The following is a 26,783-nucleotide window of genomic DNA, read 5'->3' as shown; positions in this document are numbered from 1 at the left end:
TGCTGCCGCCCCTTCCCTATCCCGGGGACTACAGCTCCCAGCAGGCCCCGCGCAGCAGCGCGCCTGTCTCCCCGGCGCACGCCGCGCTCTGCCTGCTGGGATATGTAGTGCGTTGAACCTTTCCCGGCCTCCCGCCGGCTCGTCCCACAGCGGGAGGGGAGAAGAGCGGCAAATCTCGCGATAGTTGGCGGAAGCTCTCGCGAGAGGTGCGAGGCTGCCGGGGCGCATGAGGTGCCGCCGGGGCCGGCCTCTGTGGTGAGGGTGTTGTGGTGTCACCCCTTTGCTCGGTCCTCTGCTCTGCGCCGCGCCTCTCGCCGGCTCTCACGGGGTTTGTGGGGAGCGTCGGAGGGTCAGTCCCGAGGGACGGTGTGGGGGGTTTCGCCTCCCCACCGGCGCTATTTATTTCGGCCTGCTCGCATCTCCAGCCTGGCCCCCGCACGCTGAGTGAGGACTGAGCCCCCCTCTTCCCCACACGCGTCCACATCGAAAATGGGGAAGGCAGCTAAGCGGAAGCGAAAGGTCTCCGCGACCTCCGCAGCCAAGGGCCCCGTGAAGTCAGCTATGGCCATGGTCAAGAGCAACCCCTTTGAGGTGAAAGTCAACAGGCAGAAGTTTGACATCCTGGGGAGGAAGACCAAGAATGATGTGGGGCTGCCTGGTGTCTCACGATCCAAGGCTATCAAGAAGGTAAGAGGACATCAGAAAGTTAGGAGGAAGGATAGCACCTGTAGATGCAGCTGTGGTGGAGAGGTGGTAAGCCTGGAGCCATCTCAGATGAGATAAGCACAGGAGGAGTGCCTGGTCACCTCACGCTACTCAGATGCTGAGAGAGAGTATGCTGAAAATGTTTCCCTCCAGTGCAATCCACAGGGTTCAGCAGTGCAAGTCTCCCTTGCTGTGAGCGTGGGAATATTCCCTTTTCAAATTACTCAGGTCTGGAAAGCAACGGCACATGTTGTCAGCACACAAATGCTCGACCCGAGTGCCCGTGGTTGTGTTTATTATATTGGTCAGTTTGGATTGCTGCAGGATGTTAAACTTCTTGATAACTGTGCAACATTGCTGTAATAGTGAAACCTGGAAAGGGCACTAATGTCTGAATGCAATGAGAAATACGTAGTTACAAAGAAACTACCATTGCTTTGGAAACCTGCAGATGACTTTCTGTGCACTGTTTAAATAGTCGTGTTGTAAAAGCATGTTGGAACGCAAAATAATGATCTGTCCTTGTTGCTCTCATAAGAATGACCATATAACTTAAGTAAATCTTTCATCTTCCACCCTTATGCTTTATGCTTTAAAATTGTCTCTTTTTCTTTCTGTACTGACATCACTAGATACCTGGCTAAAATCCGTAATGTATAAGGGAGAAAGTTGCATCACATGCATCTGGGATTCCAGCAACCTACCTTGTCCTTGGGTGAAGCACTGGAAATTTTTATGATCTGTCCCTTCAAAAAAACTAGAAAAGAAGTTAAAATCTATGTAGATTCTGTTAAACCTGAAAAAAAACATAATTTAAAAGTTTCCCACCTGAGATTCTCTTTGAAGTGTTACATACACTCTGTTATGGAACAGAATTTAAAACACTTACTGAAAAGAGAAGTTCTTTTTAAAAATCACACAGCAAAAGGAAATGGATAGTTTGTCATTTTACATGCATTGTGAGAGGTGATACATTAAGTAATTTTTTATCAGTGAGAGAGGATATCAGATAAACAAATGTGCTTTTCCGTATCCAAGGTATTAAGAGGTATTAAAGTTCATGCATAGTGTTTAAGCTGCATTATAATTTATATTTTCTGTGCAAGAGTAAACACAAGGTAGAACTGGCACAATAGTAGATGAAACCTGAGTTTCTGGTGTCACAGCAGCATCTGGAAGTTGTGAATGCTCAGTGAGGCTGCAGGGGCCTGTTGTAGGACACTCGGCCTCTTCCTTCAGTGCAGCAGTTTGTGAGTTTGTGGTAATATCAATAGCAACAGTACCTTTCTGTACGATTCAGTTAATGTGTTTCACATAAACATGGATTTTTTTTTTCAGTCTAAACTTTGGAAACTATATAATATCTTCAGCATGAAATTCTAAATTAACCTTCAGTCTTCATTGGTATTTGTCCAGATTTTAGAAAAAAAAATTATGAGTGTTTAATACCACGTTGCAAGGCATTTGATTTTTATTTAATAGTAAGGTAAATCAAATGCTTGTTATGAATTAGGTCCCTATCATTAGCATTGAAAGGCAAACCTATCTCCTTACCTGTACCATAAGTACAGCACATACTACCTCGTATAGGTCTGCTAAACTTCCTTTTACTGCCTTGGTACATAACGTCCTTGTGCTCAAGACTAAAGCAGAGAGCTAAATATATGTACACACTTGTTTTTTTTTTTTATTTTAGATGACAAGACTAAAAGAGGTGTAGCTGACACTGGGGCTTTTTTGCTCTCTTTAATATGTTATTTTTGTATACTAAGCTTCAGACAAATAAGAATTCTTTAGTGTCCATGGAGAGTTTTTGTATGGGATAAAATAAAGGTGAGATACGGCGTATCATATTTTATCTTAGTATGTGCAGCTTGTAAGAGAACTTAAATGACTCTGAATATATTATATGAGCTTCCCATCTCTTTTCTCGTTAATTTTTCCTTCTCTTTCATTGCATTCTGTTAAATTAGATTATATTGCCAGAATACCATGGAGCCTTTTTTGCCTTGGCTTTGAAAGTAGTTCTTATTTTTGTTTTTTAATTTGATTTCCTTTTTTTCCTTCTAGCGTACCCAAACATTACTGAAAGAATATAAAGACAGGGAAAAGACAAATGTGTTTAAAGATAAACGTTTTGGTGAATATAACACCAAAATAAGTCCAGAGGAAAAGATGATCAGACGATTCACTTTGGAAAGACAGGTAAAGTATAGGAATTTAACAAACAAAAAAACAACCACAAAAAAAAACCAAAACCACAAGAAACACTTTACTTTTTAGGTTGGGAGTGTCCTCCTTAACAGAGAGTTTCACAGTGTAGTGCTTTCTTTTTCATTTTATATATTTGGAACTTTTATGAAAAAAACAATTTTTTGACAGAATCCAAAATTTTTCATGAAAACTTTCTGGCTTTGCAAGACAGTTTTTTGAAGCAGAAATTTCTGTGAGCACTTTTGAGCACTGATATGCAAGAAAGCCAGTTTTAAGCAGATTCATTGATTGATTGGTTTTCTTTGACTGCTGTGGTTTCGGAATTGAATTAGGAAAAGGCAACCACCATCAAGTACCCTTTGAGATTCCAGTACAGCTGTTCAACAGCAGCTGTTTCATTTGCTGACCAGAACTCTGTAACTTGCTGTCATACTGTAATATGAATTGTACGTGCAGTATCATTCTTTCTGCCTCATCATACTCAGTCTCCAAAATTGAATGGAATATTATATTCTGCTGATAAAACAGACTATAAGCTATACAAATTATTAGGCCCAAAATGTAGTAATTAAGAATTGATGTTACCGATATACAGATAAAACTTGAACTTCCTTAGGTTTTCTGAGTTACTCCATTTCTACATTAGTATAAGAATGAGAGACATCATACCCCCTCACTTAATGTTTAATGTATTTGAACAAAAGCATTGGTCTGCTAGTGCTCTTATTCCAGTGTTCTGTTCCAGCAGAACACTGCAATAAGAATCTCTTCAATTAGTATTAAAAACACAGACTTTATTGATTTGTTGCCTGGGAACTAAAAATATTTTGTTATTTAATTGGTTTGTTTTCTTAGCAAAATTATGGAAAGAAGAATATCTATAATCTTAATGAAGATGAGGAATTGACTCATTATGGCCAATCTTTGGCAGAAATTGAAAAACTAAATGATATTGTTGATAGTGACAGCGACACAGAAGAAAAAGGAACACTGTCAGGTAAGACACGTTGACTACTATCTCACTGCTCATTTCATTGTTGGTACATGTACATCATTTTTTCAGTACTGTCTTTCCGTGACAAAGACTATTATGTAATTGGTTGGGATGTTTAAGCAAGATTTGATTACTTCTTAACCACACACAGAATAGCTCTCTGGATTTTAGCAGATGTGAAGTTGGAACTACCTACCTACCTGGCAAGCTTCTTTAATCTGTGGGCTTTTCAGCAGGCATAAGTACCTGTATTTTGAGCCTTTTGGGCAGAATTTGAAATCTGAGTTTTCTGGTTGCTTTCTTGCACCTCTGCACTAAGTAGTAGTTAAAATAAGGAAAAAAAACATGTTCCTACGTTTGTCAGCGTAAATTATGTGTCTAGCTCAGTCTCTCTTGGCATGGCTGTTCCCATAGGGATGGGAATAGCACATGATGGATTCAATTGTTTTAATTCCTCCTGTTCTCAAAGGATAGGGAGATACTGTCCTAGCAGCAGCAGCACTCCAACGCTCATGTGTGGATTTGAAGATTTGAAAAGGATTCACAATCTACTTTTTTTTTTTTCCCCCCCTAGCGGAATTAACTGCTGCTCACTTTGGAGGGGGTGGAGGCCTCCTTCGTAAAAAAGCATCAAGTGGGCAGCAAGATGAAGAGGAAGAAAAACCTAAATCTAGGAAGGAACTCATAGAAGAGATGATAGCCAAATCTAAACAAGAAAAGGTGAGTTTTTAGCCCTAAAGTATAAATGAGCATGAATAAGAAGCTGTCACCGTTTCTGTCTTCACAGAATAAAATAGTAGTGGCATAGAAAACAGGAGATAGGTGTCTAGGAGAAGAGCCAAAACTCCTTGAATAAAGTCCATCTGACTTTGTAGGCATTTTTTGTATCCCCAAATCTCCCCTTCTGTTGACTCCTAATTTGTTTTCTGTATGCAACTCTTGTGCCATTCAGCGTAACTCTATACTGCTTCTTCCACAGAGAATGTTTACACCTTTAAAATATTAAATATTTGAAATTATTCATTTGCTGAAGACAGCATTTTGGTTTTGCTCTGGAAGTGCTGTGTCATGTTCATCTGAACATAACTGCTGCATTTGTTCTTGTTTTGTTTTTTTTCTAGCAAGACAGGCAGACTCGGAGAGAAAGTGCATTAGAACTCACAGAAAAGCTTGACAATGATTGGAAGGAAATCCAAACCCTTATTGCACGCAAAACCCCAAAGTCAGAGAGAAAGGAAAAAGAGGCAGAAAAGCCAAAGGTAAGGTTTTGGCCAGACTATGTTCTCTTGTTCCAGTAACTTGTGGTTTTGACTCGTAGTGGCTGAAGTATAAGGCAAAGTTCATCACTCTGTAAAATGAAATGTTGCCTGCTATTCACATTGAAGGAATGGTACAGTTGTAGGATGGTTTGGTTAGTTGGAGGAATATAGGGTTTTATATGATTTGTCAGGTTTTAATTACCTATTGCTTTTCATTAGTTATCAAATCTGAGAGAGGTTGCAGGTTGAACAACACTGTTGGCTACAGCTTATTTCTATGGCAAATAGATTTTGTTGAAAAACTAAAATTGTTGAGAACATTGACTTAGTTTGAGTGCCTTTGCAGTGTTCCTTCTATTTGACAACAAGCATTTCTTGTTTTAAATTGGGTACTGTCTCTACAAAGAGGGAAGGAAAGTATTTAACTTTTTAATAGGTATCTTCTGGTCTTAAAGCTTTTTCTATGGTTCGTATTTTATACTAAGTGAAAAAAGCTTTTAAATCTAATAATAGGTATTGTAATCCGTTGTGCTGTTTTTTATTCTTGAAGAAATATTTTATTATATTGCAGAACATTGTGAATTTCCATTTATTCCTTGGCAATGGAAATCAGGTTTTGAAAGATTGAACTGATCTTATGTTAAAACGGATCTCAGATACCAAACAGAATATACTGGATCGAAACTTCACATTTTTATCTATTGATTTTTGGTTTTAAGATGTTTCATAACATGCTGAATACTTTAATATGTTGGTAATGTAGTATCTTAGACAAAAATTTTGTCATCGTAATTTGCTGAAGAGGAAGATTAGATTCCCTTGCTTCATGTGTGTGGATCCAACTGAAGAATTGTCAAGGATGCAAAGTGTGAATTAGTAATGCTGTATAACATTAACGTTGAATTGGAGAAAATTATTTAGTCATGTCAGAAGAAAAATGCATAAACACTATTTTAGAGAAGCTGTATGGTTCAGTGACTTAAGCAGGTATCAGGAAGACTCTGTTTGCAAGTCCAGTGTAATCTCTGCAAGAATGCTCCTTCAACTCACTGGATATCAGCATCTCTTTTTATCTCCTTTGAGATAGACATCTATATAACTAAGATTTCAGAGACTTAGCTCGTGTCTGGTGGTATAAAATGAAATGTAAACTATGAATTTATTAATTGTAACTGCTTTTTGAGAAAACAATAAACAGTATTTTAAAGTTTTTAATTTAATAAGTAAATTAGTTTTTATTTAAGATACTATTTGTAAGTTTTTTCAGTTTTGAGTAACTTAAATAGGGGAGGGGGAGATTCCAGGAGAATTTCTATGTAAGTGTTTATTCCATTCCTTGTCTTAATACTGAGTTGAATGTTCTTGCAGCTTTCTTTGGAAATGGTCTTTTCCTTATATCTTAGCAGTCTTATTTCTTAGCTGTGAGTCTGGCAGAGGGGTGGCTGCAAAGCAGAATAATAAAACTTAAGATAATAAACAACTGTATAAATATTTCTTTAGCCTGATGAATATGATATGATTGTTCGAGAACTTGGATTCGAGATGAAAGCAAAACCTTCAGAAAGGATGAAGACAGAGGAAGAATTGGCAAAAGAGGAGCAGGCACGACTCCAGAAGCTGGAGGTATACCATTTATGGTTTTAGATTGTTTTGGGGCCTGTCTTTTGGGAGTGACCGCTTATATTCATTGCCTGACCTTAGGTCGAAAGTGGCTGTCCTAAACTGCGATTCGTCAGAGAGTAAATTCAGGAAATCTTCTGTTTGTGTTTTGTTTGCAGTCTGGTACTACAGCAAAAAAACGTAGGCTTAGTACATGACTAGTGAGGTTTATGAAGTCAGTTGATCTTTCTTCAATAAAGGGGTAATATCACTTTGATTTGCCTTTAAATGTTTTAAATTATTCAGCACTGAGAAGTGCTTCTAAGTCAGCAAGGGGGAGTATCGTGTTGCGCAGCAGTTGAATTTATATGCTGGCAAGTCATTTATTGTTTTCTTCTGCTGTTGCAAGAGTCTTCCAGCGTTAGCACGTGTGTAGCTTTGCTTTGCAGAGCAATAGGATTCTCTTGGGAAATGTTGCGTGCTCTTTCTATTACATGGAGCTCTGAGTCTTACGGAAAGAATGAATAATTTGGTAAATGTTTTTCTCCTTTTTTTCTTTTTGCTTTGGTATACATTTGAGACATGTTTAGGACTGCAGGGATCCAGTACCTTCAGGTTACCTTGGAGCAGCTCTGTAGCTAATAGCAGAACAGGAAGAAGGATTTTGTTTCTTCTCCGTTCTTGTCACCTTGTTTGATGCACAGTCTATCTCGTTGCCCAGGTGGAAATCTTTCTGTAAATGTTCGGTTCCGATGCTGCCCACTGAGTCTATTTACTAGTTTGGTATATCTTAAAAATCTTAGGATGTAGTTGTGTTTACTATAAACTTGTTACATATATGGGAAACACAGATAAACACTGCAGAACCATAAAACACTTCAGAAGCTTACATTTTCTAGTAATTGTGCATTGTCTCATAAGCAAAACAGATAAATTTTAAAATGAGAGAACATCGTGGTTTTGGTAAACTCAGTTTTAAAGCTTGCTAAGTAAGCTAATCCAGTTATCTTTGTGCTCTTATGAGATTGCACTTTCCACAGAAAATAAGGTATCATCAGCTTTTGCCCGTATTTTCTCAAGTTGCTGGTTTTTCTTTTCATCAGCTTGTTGAGTAATGCCAGTTAACTCTTTTTTTCCTTTGATTTTCTTAGCTATAGTATTTGAGGGATCTTACGTTCTGGTGTAGTTTCCTGATTGATCTGAATGGCTCACATCCGTGTGCGGTGTTTCTGTTAAAACACAGGCTGATCGACTACGTCGAATGCGTGGAATAGATGAACAGGAGAATAAGAAGAAACCCAGCCACGTGTCAGCTGATGACCTAGCTGATGGCTTTATTCTGGATAAAGATGACAGACGTTTATTGTCGTACAAGGTAAGGTTTAAAATTTCAGAGTTTTCAGAGTTCTGAAAAGAAGATAGGAAAATTAGTTTGGAAGTGACGCCTGCGGAGACCTGTAATCAAACCTCCTGCTCAAAGCAAGGTCAACTACAGAATCACTAGTTTGCTCAGGGTTTCATCTAGTCTGTTCTTAGGAAATCTCCAAGAATGGAGGCTGCACATCTCTCTGGGCAGCCTGTTGCACTGACTATCCGTAAAGTTTCTCTTTGTATCCAGGTTGAAGGTCACTTCTTTCAACTTCTGCCTATTGCTTCTCATTCTGCTGCTGTGGGCTGTGATGAAGAGTGTTGCTCTGCCTTCTCAATGATACCCCTTGTAGGTACTGGAAGGTGGTTATTTGGTCCCAGCTGAACAAGCCCGGGTCTGCCTCTTCTCATGGGACGGATGCCCCAGCCCCGTGACGATCTTGGTGGCTTTCTGCTGAACTTGCTGGAGTTTATGGCTGTCTTTATTGTATTTGAAGGCTCAAAACTGGGCGCTGCATTCTATGTGGTCCTACAAGTGTTGAGTAGGGGGAATAGTTACTTCCCTCAATCTACTGACTGTACTCCTATTATAGTAGCCTTCTATGCAGTTAGGCTACTGGGCTGAAGAGAGGGCTTTAGTCCTTCTGGACATTTTTTTCAATTTCTGCTGTATTTGGTATAGCTTCCACCAAATTTCAGCCTGAGGATGAGTGGGTTTCTGAAAGTACCATTCCCCTATGAGCAGCTCTGATTAAGGTGGCAATATAACCTTAAAGCTGATGTAGTGAGTCACTCCGACTGTGGTGCATGTGTGTGCCTACTGTTCCTCTCATCCTCTTACATGTAAGTAGCAAGGGAGTTGCTGCTTCCCCTCAAAGGGGAGAATACAAATTGTGAATGTGAATTCAACCTGATGATTAATAAAATCAGGATGAGAAAAAATATTTATCTGATATGCTATTTTAATACAGAGAGGGAATAAATTTTTTTAACCAAGAATGCTCCTCTAAGTGATGTTGAACTTTTTTATATCATTTGCTTGTAGTCTCTACTTTTGTGTTGATTCTTTTAGTTTTCATGTACTACCTCCTATTTTTCCGGTTTCTTACAGGCCTATGGAAATACCCTACTATTCTTAGATCTGTATACATGTTCTCTCCTTAAAATCCCTTCTTGGCTGTTAACTGCTTGGTCAGGGGAGTAAGGCTCAGATCCTGTTCATGTATGTTTAGTGGTAGCTTTGCATGGTGATTCTGGCTAGGTGCTGTCACTTTATTAGTGTTCTAACTGGCTTATTTTCTCTACTGACAGGATGGAAAAATGAATATTGAAAATGAAGAGGAGGAGGAGGAAGAAGAGGGGGAGGAGGAAGAAGATGATGAAGAAGAAGGTGGGAAGGAAGATAATGAGAATGAAGAAGAAAGTGAGGAAGAATCTGCTAATGACGATGAGGAGGATGTTGCTGCAGATAGCCACTCTGATCTTGAATCTGACCATGAGAGTGAAGAAGAAGCTGCAGGGAATAAAGAACAGAAGAAACACAAGACAAATGAAAACGAATCACAAAACGTGGAGGAACTAGATCCAAAGATGGAAGCTGCCAAATCAGAGCTTCCCTATACATTTGCTGGTAAGTGAAGGACCGATCCAGAGATCCCTGTTGTCTTCAGGGAGTTTATAACTGGTCTCTTCCTCTGCCTTGTAGGATCTTACATATTCCTGTTCATCCATGAAGTTTTGCTTCACAGTTGTCTTCTACTATTCCGAGAGCAGCCAGTGACTGCTGTTCTTAGTGGTCAGCCCTAGTTGTGCTGTGAGCAGTGGGAACCAGATCTGCTTCATCCCAGAGCTGTTTCTGCTCCTCTGAGCAGCCTTAGAATTGAAAGATAAATACTGGGGAGAAAAACAAAAAGATCTGTACTCCTTCTGAAGGCCACCAACACATCCAGTCCAAAGTGCTAGTGTTTTGCATAAGGGAAGCCAGAATAGTATTTTATTATCTTATAGCTAAATGAGAAAAGGTTACTTTCTCTAGTGTTTGAACTGACGTTTTTGTCAGAGAAGATGCTAGGAGGATTCCGAGGTTTAATCCCTGTGATGTAACATTGCGATATTGTCAGACACACTCAAAAGTTTGACTCCTTTTGGGTCTGTGCCTAGGAGGAAGGAGGAGGCACGTTTCAAGTTGTACACAAAACATTCATTAATATTAAGTACATAATGCATCTAACTATTGTCCTAGTGGGGATTTCTTTAACAAAAGTATCTGTTGTGAGATTAAACAACCTTTCAAACAACTTCCTTAAGTGCTTGCGTGTTTCCATCAAAATGAGATAACATATATTACACAAAGCTTTTTAAATTGCATTCAGGTTTTGCTTTAACCAGAAAGCAGTCACATTAAAATAACTCAGAAAATTTAACCGATCAGGATGTGTGAAGCATGTGAACTTATGCAAAAGACTAAATATATGCCAATTGTTTGGGGTTTTTTTTAAATTATTTTCTGTTGGTGGCAAGATTCTTACTTTTCTTGATATCCTTCATAAAAAAGCTAGTTAGGTATGAGTTAAACGTAGAGCCAGTTGCATTATGGTAATTTTATGGTTGAATGTGTGCTTAAGTTTAATTCTGCTTTGTGTGTGTCGACATAGTTGTGCTCAGCTTAGGCAGCAGATACAGGATGAATTAAATGTTAATCACTGAAAAACATTTGCGTTATTTTCTGACTTCCGTTCATATTCATAACGTTACATATATGCCAATAGGTTATTAATGTTTAAAAGCTGTATGGTATATTTTTTCTGAATATGATTTTCAGGCTGAAAATTCTGTAGATGTTCACTTGAATTAAATATGTTAAGTTTGAGATTTTTGTCTGGTCAATTTTTGTTCTTACTTTCTAGTTCCTGAGTCCTATGAGACGTTTAAGTCTTTATTGGCTGGAAGAACAATAGAACAACAGCTTACTATACTGGAGAGGATTCAGAAGTGCAATCATCCAAGCCTTGCAGTGGGAAACAAAGCGAAGTTGGAAGTATGGGGGTTTTGTTTTGTTTCAAAGTTTAAAATTAACTTTAAATTCCAGAGTTAAGTTTTAGTAAGTATACAGGAAGCAGTGTAAAACATACATACTTCTATGTTGTGAACAGCAGTAGAATCAACACGCCACTCTTCATTTTCTATCTTCTGTATCACTGTTCTTTTGTGCCATTTAAGAATATGTACAGTGAAAAAAAAACCCGAATAATTTTAACATACTGTGCTTTTTGCAGAAATTGGTTGGCTTCATTTTGGAGTATATTGGAGAGTTAGCAACTCTGGATTTACCAGAGCTCAGAACAATTGACAAACTGGTCCTGTAAGTAATAAATCCTGTGGACTTTTGCTCTTTTATGATTTAAAGAGAAAAGCTACTTAGGATAAAGCATTTAGCGTGTTGTTTGTTTCAGATAGTTCTGTAGGGATTGTAGGCAACTGGTAACTTTCCATCTCTATGTTGTTTTAACTTTGTTTCATGTACTGCTTGAGCTATTGATTGTACCAATACATTTTCAAAACCTCAGAATGTTTGAATGCATTTGATCTGCAAAATGTTTTCCTGGGTAGTGGATAAATAATGCCATGTATGCATGCAAGCTTCACGTATATGAAGTGATTTAGACTGCTGATTAAGGATTTTAAGCTTTGCAATGACAGTGTACAGTTCCCTTTGCAATCTGTTTTTTCTGTGGGTTTCGATTCTGTGAATGCACTCAGGGAACTAGATGAAAATGGAATTAAAAAGTGTTGTGGTAAGCTCATACAGAAGTTTCAAATAAACACTTTGCAGGAAGTTGTCAGTTTGGCATTGTTGTCCTCAAATACCTGAGAGGCCGTTATAGTGACAAGAAAGCCAAATTTGTCTCAGAGGTATAGAGCCAAGAACAAGAGTCAATGGACACAGGCTGCAACAATGGAAGTTCTAATTAGATGTAAGGAAAAAAGTCTTCACAGCTAAGGTGCTGAAGATTAAAACAAGTTTCCTGGAGAGGCTGTGGAATCTCCATCCTTGCAGATACACAAAACTCAACAAAGCCATGAGCAGCCTGATCCAGCTTTGAAGTTAGCCATGGTTTGAGCAGGAGGTTGCATCAGATGATCTCCAAAGGTCCTTTCCAACCAAAATTAATCTGTGATTCCTGTCTTGGCTTTGCAGGCTAGATAACTTTCTTTCAGTGAGTTATTTGTATGTAGTTTTCAACATATGTTTTTTATTTCATGCTAAATTAAATAACTTCAAAAAAAAATCTGTTATGTGCAGATTTATCATTCATTGCTCTATTGCATTCGTCAGCAAGAGCACTGACCTGTTCGTACTGTCACACATGCTGGAGCTTTCTAAAAAAGTGTAAACATATTTTGATTGTTTTCTAGAATTGGGATTTATTAATATCACTACAGACATTTTAAACTGAAAATACTGGAAAGACTCTGACCAAACAGATGCAGACTTCTGACTGTATCTCCTTGTAGGCACTAACCGTAAGCCAGGAGCTGAGCTAAATTTGTGGATTTTTTCTTGTTTTAAGTAATAATTTTGCTAACCACACTGCTGCCTCACATGTTATTTAGCATTGCCTAAGAGTATTTAGGGTAGTGGGCTGCCTAGTGTGTGCCAGCATACCTCAGTGCAGTAAAATGAAGAGTTAGGAGATTCAGAAGGATATGTTTTAACCATAGCAGATGATTTGGGAGTGCATTTTAAAGTGTTAAATTATTTTTTACATAAGATTCAGAAACTACCAAATCAAAGATTGTCTCACAAGGCCCAATGAAAAATACATGTCTCTGTAAACCAAAAATATTACAATAATAATCTATATACTAGGTGGCTATTTCTAAAAAAGAGGAATTTGTTTCAGGGAATTTGTTCTTTTTGTAATATAGATGGAACACAAGAAATCTTCCTACAGGTGCTTAAAAAACAGTTTTTTGTTAACATCAATGGTGTAACTTGATCATGACTTATATTTCTTGTTAATAGGCCATTGTACAATCTTTGCCAGATGTTTCCTGAGGCAGCCAGTGACAGTATTAAGTTTATCCTTCGAGATGCTGCACATGACATGGAAGAAGTAATTGAAGTCAAAGGCCGTGCAACATTTCCAGGTTTAGATACGGTAAGAAATGCGTACTGCTAGCAAAATCTCTTGTTCTTTCCATTAGTACAAAAATGCCAGTAAAGGCGAGATGACATTAAATTTAATTTTATATTTCAAAGTATGTAATGAATTATTAGCATCTATAACTTTTTCAAGGTTTTAAATTGACTCTCTGGAGATGAGTTGTAACAAAAAAAAATAACAACAACAAAAAAAATCCTGAGAAACAACCACAAAGAAACAACTCCCTCCACACATGTTCTTCAGAATAGAAGCATGACTGTAATATTAATAAGGGGAAAAGATCTTAAAATTGCCACTTCAGTTTTCATAGCAGAACACTCTTTGTTTTCCTGATGAAACTTAAATGAGTAGTTCTAGGAAGAAGAGATATTGTCAGTTATGTCCTGATTCCTTTGATTGTGTTAAGTGCACATGTTTAAAAAAGTGCTCCATAGCCCTGAGTTAACAGAAATAACAATGAAATATCATTGTGGGTATAAAAATACAACATTTCTTAGTACTTCATGTGTGATAATTGCTAAATTAATGGCTCAGCGTTGACCTTTCCTTCTTACATTAGTAATATTTTAAAATTTCAGTGGCCATGCTAAATGTGAACAGACTCCTTTTTCAGTGTTTAGGTAAACGACTGTTACGGAGTTGAAGAATGGAGCATATGGAAAATGAGTAATTGTTTATTGTAGTAAAAGGTTTCAAAGACAAGCCATAAGTCAATAACTCAAAGGGAGCTACTTATTTTTTGCCTTCCAGCTTGATGAAGCAGTGCTGCCTAATTGAATAATTAGACTATTGAAAGAAAATAGACTGAAGGATTTGCTTAGAAGACTTGGTTCTTGCAGCTTGGAAAATATTTCTATGGAGTTCTTTTGAAGAGTCTTTATTCAGGATGTTTTGAATTTTGCAGGAAACGTATTGTAGAGGGCTTTTAACTTCTATTTTTGTTTTGTCACTGTCACCGTTATGACACCAATCACAATTCTGACTTTCATTCCCTTCAGTGGGCTTTATCACATTTCAAGCCATTGGTATCGTTCAGGGTGGAATTTTATCACTCTCCTATTCTTAAAGAACTTGTTTGAATGAACGTTCCTTAGACCAGTTGTGTTAGTAGACCTTATATGTGCCTGTAGTTAATCGAACCTGAAATTTAAACTGTGATATTTAGTAACCAAAACAGTTCAGGAGAATGTTTGTGTACGACAGAAACTTCACAGAGAGAAACAGAGCTGAAACAATAAGACTAATTGCCTCTAGCTTACTATTTAAACATCCACTTAGATAATTTTCAAAATCACCTCGCAACTGATGAGTAATGTCCTTATAGTCTTGACAGAAGGTCACTTGTAGCTCTCTAACAATTCCCCTTCAGTAAAAGTATACCTAATCACTGTTTAGGTCTTTGGCTGCAAGAGTTATTTGTTCATGTGTGCTAGTGCTTGAGGATCCTGGTCACTTAATTGTCTGTGTTGAGGACCTTTTGAAAGGTGTCACAGGTCCTGTGTGGCCCCTTGCACGTTTGCTTATGTGGTATGAGGGTATGTGATTGTGGTGGGCTGAAGGAGGTCAGATTTTTTTCTTAACCTTCTTGGTTATTCTTTCAGCTGCCTTGTTGAATTAATGCAATGTTAGACCTATGATAGATATTCCATTTTCTCCATTAACTTAGTCATCTCAATAAATAGGCCATGTATCATATCGGATGTCTTAAAACGATGTATGTTGTAGTATTTTTAGACTACTGCATGGCAGTTACTCATTCATCAGTTACATATGTGTAAAGTCAAGATCCTAGGAATAACGTCTTAACTATATTTTGTCTTCCTGTGTTTTATGTGCTGTCAGCTTATTTATTTGAAAATTACATCTCTGCTGTTTCCAACTTCTGACTTCTGGCATCCAGTTGTAACACCTGCTTTTATGTACATGAGTCAGCTGCTTACTAAGGTATGTCTATGATGTTGTATCTTAGTATATAACTTCATTTTCTTGGTTCTTCCTAGGGCTCCAAATATATGTGTTGGCATTAATGTATATATTGGAAATGTACTGAAAAGGCAGCTTTGTGTTTGGTATACTAACAGAGAGTAGTTGGAAGATAAAGCAAAGACGAAAAAACCCTTGCGGAGTACAGTCTGACTCACAAAACCACATCTGATCACTTTTTCAAGCTGTCTCACAAGAATTCCGTATGTGGCAAATTACATAGGACTGATAGAACAAACTGAATATAGTCTGAAATCATTCATTAGTAATTTCTCTTCCATACAGTGTATTCGTTGCTACTTAAGAAAGATACTTACTTGAAAACTGGCACTGTTTTCCCTGAAAAATGTACCTAATGCAGTGCATTGTAGTACAGTTAAAATATGTCTTTATTTTTCTATCCAAATATCCTGTTGATATGTTTCAAAAGTCTTGATCTAGTTGTTCTGTTGCTGTCAGATGTCCAAGTTGCTCTGAGCCTTATATTTCCTGGGTTCATTTCTGAAAATGGATATGAGGCATTGGAGAGCAAAAAAGTAGGACTAAAATTTAAGAAGAGGTCAGATGGCAGAGTAAGCAAGCAAAAAGAACTTACTGTTTGTAGTTTAGCACCTTCTAGTGGCTAAAACTGTTGTGTCAGACAGTTCTGCATATACTCTTTATTGAGTGGTGTAATTTTACAGATTTTAAAAATGTACGGCTTATTTAATATTTCTGCTTTTTGGGACATCCTGTATTTGTTTGTGATGTATAGACTTCTAATTACGAATATTTTCTGCCTTTTTATTTTTTCTTTCAGTGTCGCATCACAACATTGCAAGATGTTATTAAAGGGTTATTTATATGCTGTCTGTTCCTGGAATATATCTCTCTCTCCAGAAGATTTGTACCAGAACTCATCAATTTTCTTCTTGGAGTACTTCACATATCTCTACCCAAAAAACAGGCCCAGGGTGAGTTTGCTTAGAGTATATGAGTAATAAATTTTAGTATTAGGGTTTATCTTTTAAATCTCAATAAAAATATTTCACACTGAAATTATTTTTTTGAACAAAAGACCAAAGTCATCTGCTAGGTTAGCCATACACAACCTTGATTCTTGGGCATCTTGTTGCAAACTGAATCCTCTAATGTTGTTGGCAGGAAGGAAGGAACTGAAGTTACTACAGGAAGTGAAGTCACGCTGCCCATGGTGCAGTATTTTTGCAGTATTTTTGTTCTAAATAGATTCTGTGATTGGACTGTGCTCTGAAATTCACAGTCCCTAACAGACTCCCGATGAGTACCCTGTATCTTCACAGTGAGGCAGCAGCTAATGCTGCAGATACCCTCCCGCTTCAGCTAGTAGCCATATCACCAAGATAAATGACAAGTAGGTCACAAAGTTCATCTTTTTGCTTTTTATCTATTTGACATGGATTTGTTGTAGTGTAATGGGGCAGCTGTCTCCACAAGCAGGATCAGTCTGCATTGTAACATAACTGTAAAATTCGCAACTTGTACAGACAACAGGGAGAATAAAACTATCTTTTCAATTTGATCCATACGCTAGCAAATTATTTTAATTTGCCAGCCTTCCTCTTTCTTTGACTTTTTCTTTTGGATTCATTTCTAGCTTTAAAGTTACTTTAGATATGGGGCTTTTTTGTTGACAAGTTCAGTGACAATAATTCACTTATGAGGAGCTTTGTCAGAGCATAGTAACTAATGAATGTATTAGTATCGCTGTCTGGATCAGTTCGAGTGTCACTTAGCATGTGTGGAGAGACTCTGCAGGCAGGATATTCGCAATTGAATAATTCCATTGTTTGTTGGCAAACTCACAGGATGCCTGGGATTTAATGTACTACAGGCTGCGTATTCATATACTTGTCACTCCTGGTAAGACACCGGAACAGTCTCTGTTCTCTAGGTAGTCATCAGTCTGGTGATGGTTCAGCTTCTGTTGCTGCAGTATTCTGGTACATCTTCAGTAGTACCAACAACTGGTTGTCTTGCAGCTCTGCTTAGCACTGCAGTTTCACCTTTTTTCTCTTGTGTGACTGTACCCTACAGACTTTCTCCCAGCTGTTTCTCACAGCTTAGCAGTTTCCTCTGAAGTGTGAGCCAAGGTTACACAGCTGGGTTGCATCAGAGCTAAGCCCTGGCTTCTTGAACACAGACAGCTGAACTCTTAGAAGGAGGTGGGAAGAGGTTATGGAGTGGGTGGCTTACATAGCACTTAAACTATTTTCTACTTTGTGTAATCTCTTAGGAATGTTTGATCTACAAAGGTTTTTGGCACAATTAAAACACAGGATTCTGCAAAATCAGAGAATAAACTATTTTAAAATATTTAGTAGTAATGGATGATGAAGTGTTAGCTTTTTAAAGAACATTTCCTTTGTATTTCTGTTAATGATTTTGCACTAGTTAAATTGGCATGGTGTTGGTTTCTGTTAGCAGTGAGGAAAAGATCAATAAAAGATCCATTAGAGGCACAGTGCTCTCTGAGAATTTTTCAGTCGATATGGATGTTTTGAAGTTATCAAAGTATCTAATCATGTTTTCAAATATTCGTGGTGGAAGTACTGCTGATAAATGTGATGGCTAGGCTATCAACACAGAATGTTTCGAAATGAGCACACATCCACTTCTCTGGAATGTTGATATACTGTCACACCAAAAAATTTCTTGGATTTCAATTTTGACAGTAAGTAGAATCAGCACATAAAACTTACTGGTTTAATTTTATGAGCTGGATCCATACATTTTTCACATGAAGAAATTAGATGGAATACAACTTCATAAAAGACTGAAATGCAGTCTGCTTTCGACTTAAAAAAAGGAGAAAAGCTGGAGGTGAAGGGAGTGGGAAGGAATTGTCGTTGTTGATAGCCTTAGCTGATGGAATTGTTAATGAGATCTGCTGTCCTCTTGCAAGCAGAGCAGATACTAAAACTCAAGTTCCTAACCTTGCATATGTCTGTATGTATCATAATCTCACACACTGCTCGCTCATATTCAGTTTTTCATTCACCAGTACCCCCAAATAATTTAAAAATGGGGATTATTTTACTCCTTTTCTAGTCACTGGGAACTTCACCAGTCTGCCATGAGTTTTCAAATGTGATGAAGAGTGGCTTAGCAACTTCATCTGCCAGTTCCCTTAGGACCCATGGATGCTCTCATCAGGTCCTATGGACTTGTGCATGTTCAGGTTCCTTAGATGGTCGCAAACCTGATCTTCTCCTACAGTGGGTGGTTCTTCATTCTCCCAGTCCCTGCCTTTGGATTCTGTGAATTGGGCAGTGTGGCTAGAGCACTTAGCTGTGAATGTACTCATGCTCTAGTGTCTTCCATTATTTTAGAAAAATATAAGTGATCAAGTATTTCTTAAGGCAGTATGATGTAAAAAGAGTTCTTGTTTTTTCTTCCTTCAGGAAGAATGCTTAGAATTAATCTTGTTTAACCATTATTCTTGGCTTTTTTAGGCTATACTGTAGTACATCCGTTTACACCAGTGGGGAAGAATTTAGAACTGCTTTTGGTGTGTGATAAGAAAGATCTGGAAAGTTGGGAGAAGCAAAATCTGCCATTGAGTATTGTGACTAGATTAAAGGAAACCAGCAGAACAGAAATGAATCATATCAGGTACGTAGGGAATGTGAACAGAAGAAATCCCAAACAGACCATCTTTTGGGTAATCTCAGTGGCAGTGTGCTTTAGGAGTAAAAACAGTAGTGAGTTTTTCTGCCTTGTTTTTATGGCACTACTCTGTAGCATATGAAATGGCTCATCTTTTGCCAGAACATGATGAAAAGCACTTGTTGGAGTGCTCAGCCCTTCCATTTGTTTTCAGTGCAGCTGTGAACTGATGAGGATGATGTAGAGACAGGGGAGGTGCTTAGTACTTTGAACTGTCAAGCTCTTCAGAACAAATAACTGTATTTACGTACAAACACTATTTTAGAAAGTGTCACTTAAGTAGTAAAACTTAAGTAATGTTAAGCCTCATTTTTCACCTTGTGCATGTGTTACTGTATAACTTTATTTCAGGGATGAATAAGCATTTTGTTAAAAATTAAAACAAAAACAAAAACAAAAAACCTAATTCTGTTTCAAAAAAGTTTTAGAACTTCAGAACCAGTGCCAGAACACTTTTAGAACCAGTATGAGAACTTCTTACTCTACAGAAGTGGCAAAGACAGTGCTGGCCTGTGCTCAGTGCACTGACATAAAGATTTGTTGCTAATGGATTTCTTGGGTATTTGCTTAGTAGTAGAGTGAAACTTTTAGTCTAACAGCTAGAAACAGCCTTGTAACTGGTTCTGTCAGGCAGTCTTAATAATAGACACTGCTAATGCTCCAAAACTATGTTAATTTGATTCATTTTATTTGAAAATCCACTACAGTTTTTGCACAAAAGAATTTCACAATTTCACTTGCATTAACAGGTTATCATGTCTAGCCCTGTGTTTTGACCTTATTAAAAAATGTGCAGCTCTGTACGAGTCTTTACCGTCATTCCATGAAATAATGCATCCTGTCAGAATACTTCTTACGCAACATATGCCAGTGAATGAATACCCTGAAAAAATGCAGGTATGTGTTCCTCAGAATGAAATAATTGATATGATAGTTTTATTAAGAAATTGTGAGCTCTTCATCTGTATTTAAACAAAAATCAAGTATAAGCATCAGTGAGATTTTTTTCAAGGGTTAGGCATTTGCCTTTTGTGCTCTTCAAAAGTCATAGTGATGTTTTTGTGGAAAAACTAAAGGAGAGTGAAGAAGATTTAGAAAATATTTTTTTTTTCATTGTGTATCTTGTCTTCCCCTCATATTGAAGAGACTAGTACTTAGCTTGTAATATTGTAACATTCCATGAGATTTAAATTATAAGAATAGTAGCCGGGTCATCTAGTTGCTCTTGTACTTTTGTGATGAATCTGTAAGACCTTGGAATGACCAAATACATGTACCAAACTGATGAGGTAATATTTATAACTGTTTAAGTAAAACTAACATAAATATGCCTGGTCACCTACCTTACTTAAACAGGGCAGTTGTTTAATTTTCTAGCAATGAAGTTCAAATTTTTAATCTGTCTCTTCTGAATGCAACAGAATTGCCCTGTCCTCAAAGAGGCATCATGAAATATCCTTAAAGAACAAGATTTTGTAACATAAATGGTGTGAAATGGCCTATGTTTTTTGACAACGAAATGAACGATTGTTCTTAAAATGACCCTGAAAGGCAGAGTCTGAGTTAAACTGGCTTTAGCCTTGCTTCTTCCTCTTCTAGGTGAAGCTATCTGAAGACCTTTCTTATTGTCCGTGAAACCATCTTAATAGACTTCCAAAAGTGTTTAAAAATGATCTAGCCTAGAACGCTTACAGCATTTCAGCATTAGCAATGTCCTAATGAATAGCAGTGATTTTACCCAGAAGAAGAACGTATGGGGAGAACATTACTGTTGATGCAGCTTTTAGTAGTTTGTGAATTATGGTGTCTGTGTTATGCTTTTAAGATAGTAATTCGATTTGCATTTTCAGGAATGGTATCACATTGCTCTGAAAGAGCTAGAGAACAAAGTGAAACACTATACTCCACTGATATGTGAGAAAAAGAAGCCAGTGCCATTGAAACAGTACACACCTAAAATTGTGAAAGTGTAAGTAAAGCAACACTTGATGCGAAGGAAAAGTGTGTTTAAACGTTAAGATTTTCAGCAAGCTAGAAGGATTTGGGAAACAGGACATAAACCAGGTGTTTTTCTTCTAGATTTTGTGCACAAATCACAAGTGACGAGCTGCTTGGGTGGTAAGGAAGGAAAGGAGAGAGGTGTCTGGGGCACCTTCTAGCAGCCTTCCAGTACCTAAACGAGGCCTACAGGAAAGCTGGAGAGGGACTTTTTGCAAGAGCATGTAGTGATAGGACAAGGGGCAATGGTTTTAAACTGAAAGAGTAAATTTACATTAGATCTAAGGAAGAAATTCTTCCCTCTGAGGGTGGTGAGGCACTGGAACAGGTTGCCCAGAGAAGTAGCTGCCTCATCCCTGGCAGTGTTCAAGGCCAGATTGGATGAGGCTTTGAGCAATTTGATCTAGGGGAAGGTGTCCCTGCCCATGGCAGGGGGGTTGGAACTAGATGATCTTTAAGGTCCCTTCCAACCCTAACCATTCTATGTTCATTGGGCAGCGCCTTTTTTTGCAAGTGAATTGTATGTTATGCAGGAATTAAAATACTGAGTTTGTATTCATACAAAACCTCCCTGCTTATAAACCTGAAAAAATTGGCTTCATTAAGGTGTTCTGTGATTGCACATGTATCCTCATTGCAGTTTAGAGTTTGGAAGAAAACACGGAGGCAGCAAGAAGGAGCAAGAAAGAAAGCAGTTGATTCAGAAGCATAAACGTGAACTTAAAGGAGCCATTCGTGAGATTCGAAAGGATAACCAGTTTCTGGCTAGAATGCAACTTTCAGAAATCATGGAGAGGTAACGTAGCCTTTGTTTCAGCACCAGTTTGGGGCTTGTTCTGCTGTGTGTTCATTTCTTTGCTGCATGCCAAGACTGACAATAATGATCAACCACACTAAACTTAAATAAAAAGGACAATTTGGGGAAAAACAAACATTTTCAATAGAGATAATTTTAAGTGGTTTTAACTTTGCAGTTTCATTTCTCTAGTTTAAGAATATGCAAAATGTTTTTATTTAAAGTGTGTGTACTGGTAAAATGTAAGAGTTGTGGGGCTTTTTATAAATTAATAATTATACTTACTTATTTCCCCTTATTTAATATTTCTGAAGTATTGTCTATATCGATTGTTTGTTTTGCAGAGATTCAGCCAGAAAAAGAAAAGTGAAAGAGCTTCTTGGTAGCCTTGCTACACAGGAAGGTGAATGGAAAGCAATGAAAAGGAAAAAAGGGAAGAATTAATTAGGACCATCTACAGCAGGAAACTTTGGTTTTACTGCCATATAAAATACCCCAATCCTATGGCTCTTGAACAGATTTTAATTGCATTCTTTGGATGCATTCCTTTTGAGGAGACTACATCATCAGATCTGTCTGAAAAAGTAAACCTGCTTATTGGAAAAATCCACAGGTTTTCATAAGGAAAATAAAAATAACACTTTTGTATGTGGTATACTTCTGTTTATTTTAATAGAGACTATTTGGATGAGTAATCAGAATTCTTAGGTGTATGTGACCTGGTTTTAGTCTAATTTGGACTGTGTTTTTAATACTGAATAATTGTAGGCAGCTCTCATAGTGGGTAGTATATTTGCAATTTAAGCAGTAACATTTTAATTAGTCCGTAGCATCGGGATATTCTAATTCATGTATTCAGTGGAGAAATGGAATCGGCTTTCAAGCAGAAGTCCTTTGTTAAAGCTGTATGTCCGTCCATCTCTTCAGTAAGTTTTGAATGGAGCACAGCTCTGAGATTTTTAATAAGCTAGGGTGGTTAACAAGAATTCCTCAGGGTATTTGTAGCTGTCCGATTTGAGTGGACAGTGAAATCCTTAACTCTCTTCCATTTATTTTCTAAGGTATGTCTAACTACTGATAACTGCCCAGCATGACTTTGGAAAATACCTGCTCTGTGAATAGAGCAAATAAATACTTGTAACGCTTTTTTTTAATGCTCTACTTGTGAAGAAACATTGCAATGGGTCAAAGAGCATCACAGTTATTTAAGCTACTCTGAACTAGGTTCACTATTCAGGTATTCAGTGTAATCTGCCTATTTGGTAAGTTCAGTGACAGTCGTGATGCATTGAAGAAAATTGTACTATTTTCTTGGAAAACTCTTAGGAAAATGAAATACCCTTTCACAGTAATGTTCCAGTTTCAGTCTAAAGAGCAAACTATCATCCTATAAAGCTTGAACTAATGGCCATGGTTCTTTACAAAAGCAAACAAACAAACAGAACCTCCAAAATTTCTTCCTTTTTCAAACGCTGTTCCTAGATCCGATCTCCTGGTTTGGCCAATAGGTAAGTCAGGCGTGGCAATGCTTACCTGCTGTTCCTGAAGACAGACTTAAATGCTGGCAGTAAATCTCATTTAACAGTTAGGCCTGATTGGTTCAGACTGGCTTAGAATGTTTTCTTTGTTCTGTGTGTTTGTGGGTTTTTTTATTTTTCCAAATGAGACTCGTAATGGAAGCAGGACTAAACATTTAAAGTTTTACATTTAAACTTCAATGACAAAACTATCTTTGTAAGGTAAGTCTTGTTAAAGGTTTACCCATGTATGTTTCTTCAAAGAGAAAAGCACTTTATTTGAAGAAAACGGCTTTTGTTGAATTTCAGCGTGACTGTAGGAATGCAATTAACGTTGCATCCTCAGCTTTTTTGGGCTTGCAAAACCAGTTGTATTAAGTGTTAAAATAGGCTGAATACTAGACATACATGGAAGAGATACTCATGTCACATAAAAATTAGTAAGATTTCTGTGCTTGAAACCTATTCATGCTTCTGAAAACAAATATATTTTCAGTTAGCCTTGCCAAAGTCAGTAAAGCCATCTTCTGAAACTTAAAAGGGATCTCAGAAGATTAGTATACTTCCTGTTTTATTTCCATTTGGCACAGTATGGATTTTTTTCTTATTTAATAAAAATATTGTATTAAAAAAAAACCTTTTTATATAGTTCAAGCCAAGAACTTAAGACTGAAGTGATGAGGAAGTAGCTAACTTCCTCTTTCATGCTATAAATCAGCACTTTCTGTTTGGGGTTTTAGTCCCAGTATATTTCTGCTTTGCACAAATAAACTGTCAAAAAAGTATTATTGTTTACTTATCTGACTTTATTTTTCCAACAGCAAGTAGCTTCAGAGGATTTACCCAGCAGGGTATTAGAATCACAGAGAGGCTGACAGCTGCATTGTGATTCTGGGGCAGTGATTTTTGATAACACTTGCAGCTTGGGAGGTAAGAAAGAAATGAGAGACACACAAGTAAGATGGGATTATAGTGTTTGTGAGAAAGGATGTGTTTTTTGGAAAAGAATGAGAAGGGTTACCTTGCAATGTTGATGAAAAAAGATAAAGGTCAGGGAAACCTTAGTTGATAAACTTGCATAAAGTAGTTGTGTTTGAAATGATGCTGAATGAAAATCACTGTGTGCATTCTTGCGAATTGTATTATCAGTATCGAAAATCAGATTTAGTATTATGAACCTGGGACTAATGGTGATGCTTAATGTAGTGTTTTTACATGACTAGGAAAGCAGGACTAGCTAGTCTCTTGCCTCAGCTTAATAATTGGTATGATCTGATAGTTCTGTCATCGCCTAGCTACCAAAGTAGCGGTGGTACTCTGGTGTGGTAGGAGGGTCTGGGCATTTGGACTACAAAGGGCTTGGACAAGCTTGAGAGTCAGCAAACCCTTCCTCATAGTGTTTCTTGAACACAGTCACATTCACCAATAATTCTCTTGTTCTTGTGTTGCTCTTAAACCAGGAATTGTCATAACAGGCCTTTTTGACACATCTGTTATCAATTATAAATCTGTTATTAATTGGCCAAAAAAAGAAACTTCTGTAACTACAGTCGAGTCATGAGACACAGAAAAGGAAAATTACCATTTTGCCTTTAGTTCAGCTGACTGTTCAAGGTCATTTATCTGTCAACATCAGCTGTCTCAGAGAATAGCTACTCTGAATATGAATACTGTAAAGAATAGGGCGAGAATAAAACTGTTCAGATAGAAATTGCATGAATTATGTTATTTATGACAGCATGAAAAGCTTGCTCATCAGTTTGGTCTTTTGGTTGTCTGTTGAAAGTTGGAGTGCAGTTTGATATTCTCAGTTGTGCCTTGCAGAAGTTATCATCTACCATGGAGTAACCACATTTCTGTGTAAACCACTACTTTTTGCCACCAGCTTCTGCCGTATAGTGGTACTGAGGCTGCTCCTAAGCTCAGCAGGTGGAGTTTATTGTAAAACAAAGATGGAGCTCTGTTGGACAGAGGCTGCTGTGTCCAATACTGCAGCCTGTTCAACAATGGGAACTGATGGGGCTGCTTTCCTCTGATGTGCCTTCTGAGCATTTGGGAAAGATAAACAAAAGCTATGATGTAAAACATTTGGCAGCTTTAATCATAATGGTATTATTCATAATCTGAGACTGAGGTGCTAGATATTCAGGGGGCTAAAACCTTCCCACAGGATCTGCTCGTTTTGGTCTCTGACACAAGTTTGTCACCTAAGCTAAACAGGTACGTTCTCTGTTCATGAGAAGGTGCGAAGGAATTTAGCAGTCCCCTGAGACTGCAACGTTAAGAAGGGAGTTCAGTGACATGATCATCATGTGTCTATTTCTGATCTTCCTCATTTTGTCAGTTGTTCTAAGACAAAAGGCTAACCAAGTTTTTCAGTCCTAAATATATTGGCTATGCCATCTTGCATAGCTAAAATGACTGGTTATTTGTAAGGGCTTTTTTTTTTCTTTTTTCTTCAATAAATTAGGTCTGGGTGGATAACTAAAGTTTTCCATGCAGTCTGAACACTGGCTGAGTATAAAATACTAAGATGAAGACCCTGTATGGCATTAGATCCTTTAAAATATTAATCTTTGGGTTAATACTCTTGTTCTTTAGCAGCAGAGCAGGGAAGTAAAAGCCAGAGTGGAAGAGGCATTAATTACTTGAATAAAAAATCAACTGACATGAGGAAAAAATTAATATTATTAAATGAAGTCTAAAACCCAAATTTTAGTTACCATCTATCAGACCTCTAAGGTTTTGGACTGGCCTTCCACTGGAATGGGGTGGGCAATGACCTATCTGGTGCTAGAAACAGTGTGATGTGTTTACATGCAGGATTGCATGACATGGTTGACTGCAGGAACACAACTGGGCTCAGGGAATTCAGATGGTACCTGGTCAGTTATACACAATGATTCAGACCAGAAGAATCTATCTACATATATTTTCCAGACATAAATAATTATTCATGCTTACTCTGGAGCACTTGAAAGCAGTTTGCCTCCCAGTCAGCAGTGATCCTTGTGTAACTGTTTGCTTTTCAGAGTCTGTACCCATGTCTACCAAATTCCTTTTCTCACATCAAACTGAGTACATAAAATGCTCAGGTAAACACAAGTAGTAGGTCACGATCTGATCTAACTGGCACGTTAATCTGGATGTTACAGTTAGGTAAGCTCCTCCAAATCTAATCAGTTGGAGGATCTATGACAGAGATGTCACTTCTGAGCAAAGGTTCTCATCTGAGTGCTAATAACTCTAAATCCACACCACCGACAGGACTATTTCCTTGAAGGGAACCAGAAGTCCTTTCAACACCTGTATTAATTTGCTTTCAACACTTTGTTGGCAGATCCTTACGTAGTTAAGACTATGAAGATACATGTGCTTAGCCCACTTGTAGCCATACACTCACATTTTAATTAGGCATCTTGGACACCAGACGCAGCCGGACAAGAGAACAGTGCTGCATGGTGCTATCGATATCAAATCTATTCCATGTTCTGT

At 37.7% G+C, this 26,783-nt stretch overlaps 1 protein-coding gene across 1 annotated transcript; it reads left to right on the top strand.

Moving 5' to 3' along the window:
- Window positions 1-361: 361 nt before the first annotated feature.
- NOP14 (NOP14 nucleolar protein) lies at window positions 362-22,419 on the top strand. Its single transcript, XM_009992807.2, has 18 exons — window positions 362-687; window positions 2,776-2,910; window positions 3,775-3,916; window positions 4,488-4,633; window positions 5,035-5,172; window positions 6,673-6,795; window positions 8,015-8,146; window positions 9,451-9,769; window positions 11,046-11,176; window positions 11,415-11,500; window positions 13,166-13,301; window positions 15,150-15,251; window positions 16,090-16,243; window positions 18,764-18,923; window positions 19,727-19,874; window positions 20,828-20,946; window positions 21,616-21,771; window positions 22,116-22,419. The coding sequence occupies exons 1-18, from the start codon at window positions 490-492 to the stop codon at window positions 22,213-22,215; spliced, it is 2,625 nt and encodes an 874-aa protein (XP_009991109.1). The 5' UTR covers window positions 362-489; the 3' UTR covers window positions 22,216-22,419.
- Window positions 22,420-26,783: the final 4,364 nt, after the last annotated feature.

Source organism: Tauraco erythrolophus, chromosome 5 (genome assembly GCF_009769465.1).
Source record: "Tauraco erythrolophus isolate bTauEry1 chromosome 5, bTauEry1.pri, whole genome shotgun sequence".
Classification (NCBI taxonomy): Eukaryota; Metazoa; Chordata; class Aves; order Musophagiformes; family Musophagidae; genus Tauraco; species Tauraco erythrolophus.
Note: the sequence above shows the minus strand (reverse complement) of the source record. Positions and strands in the feature narration are given on the sequence as shown.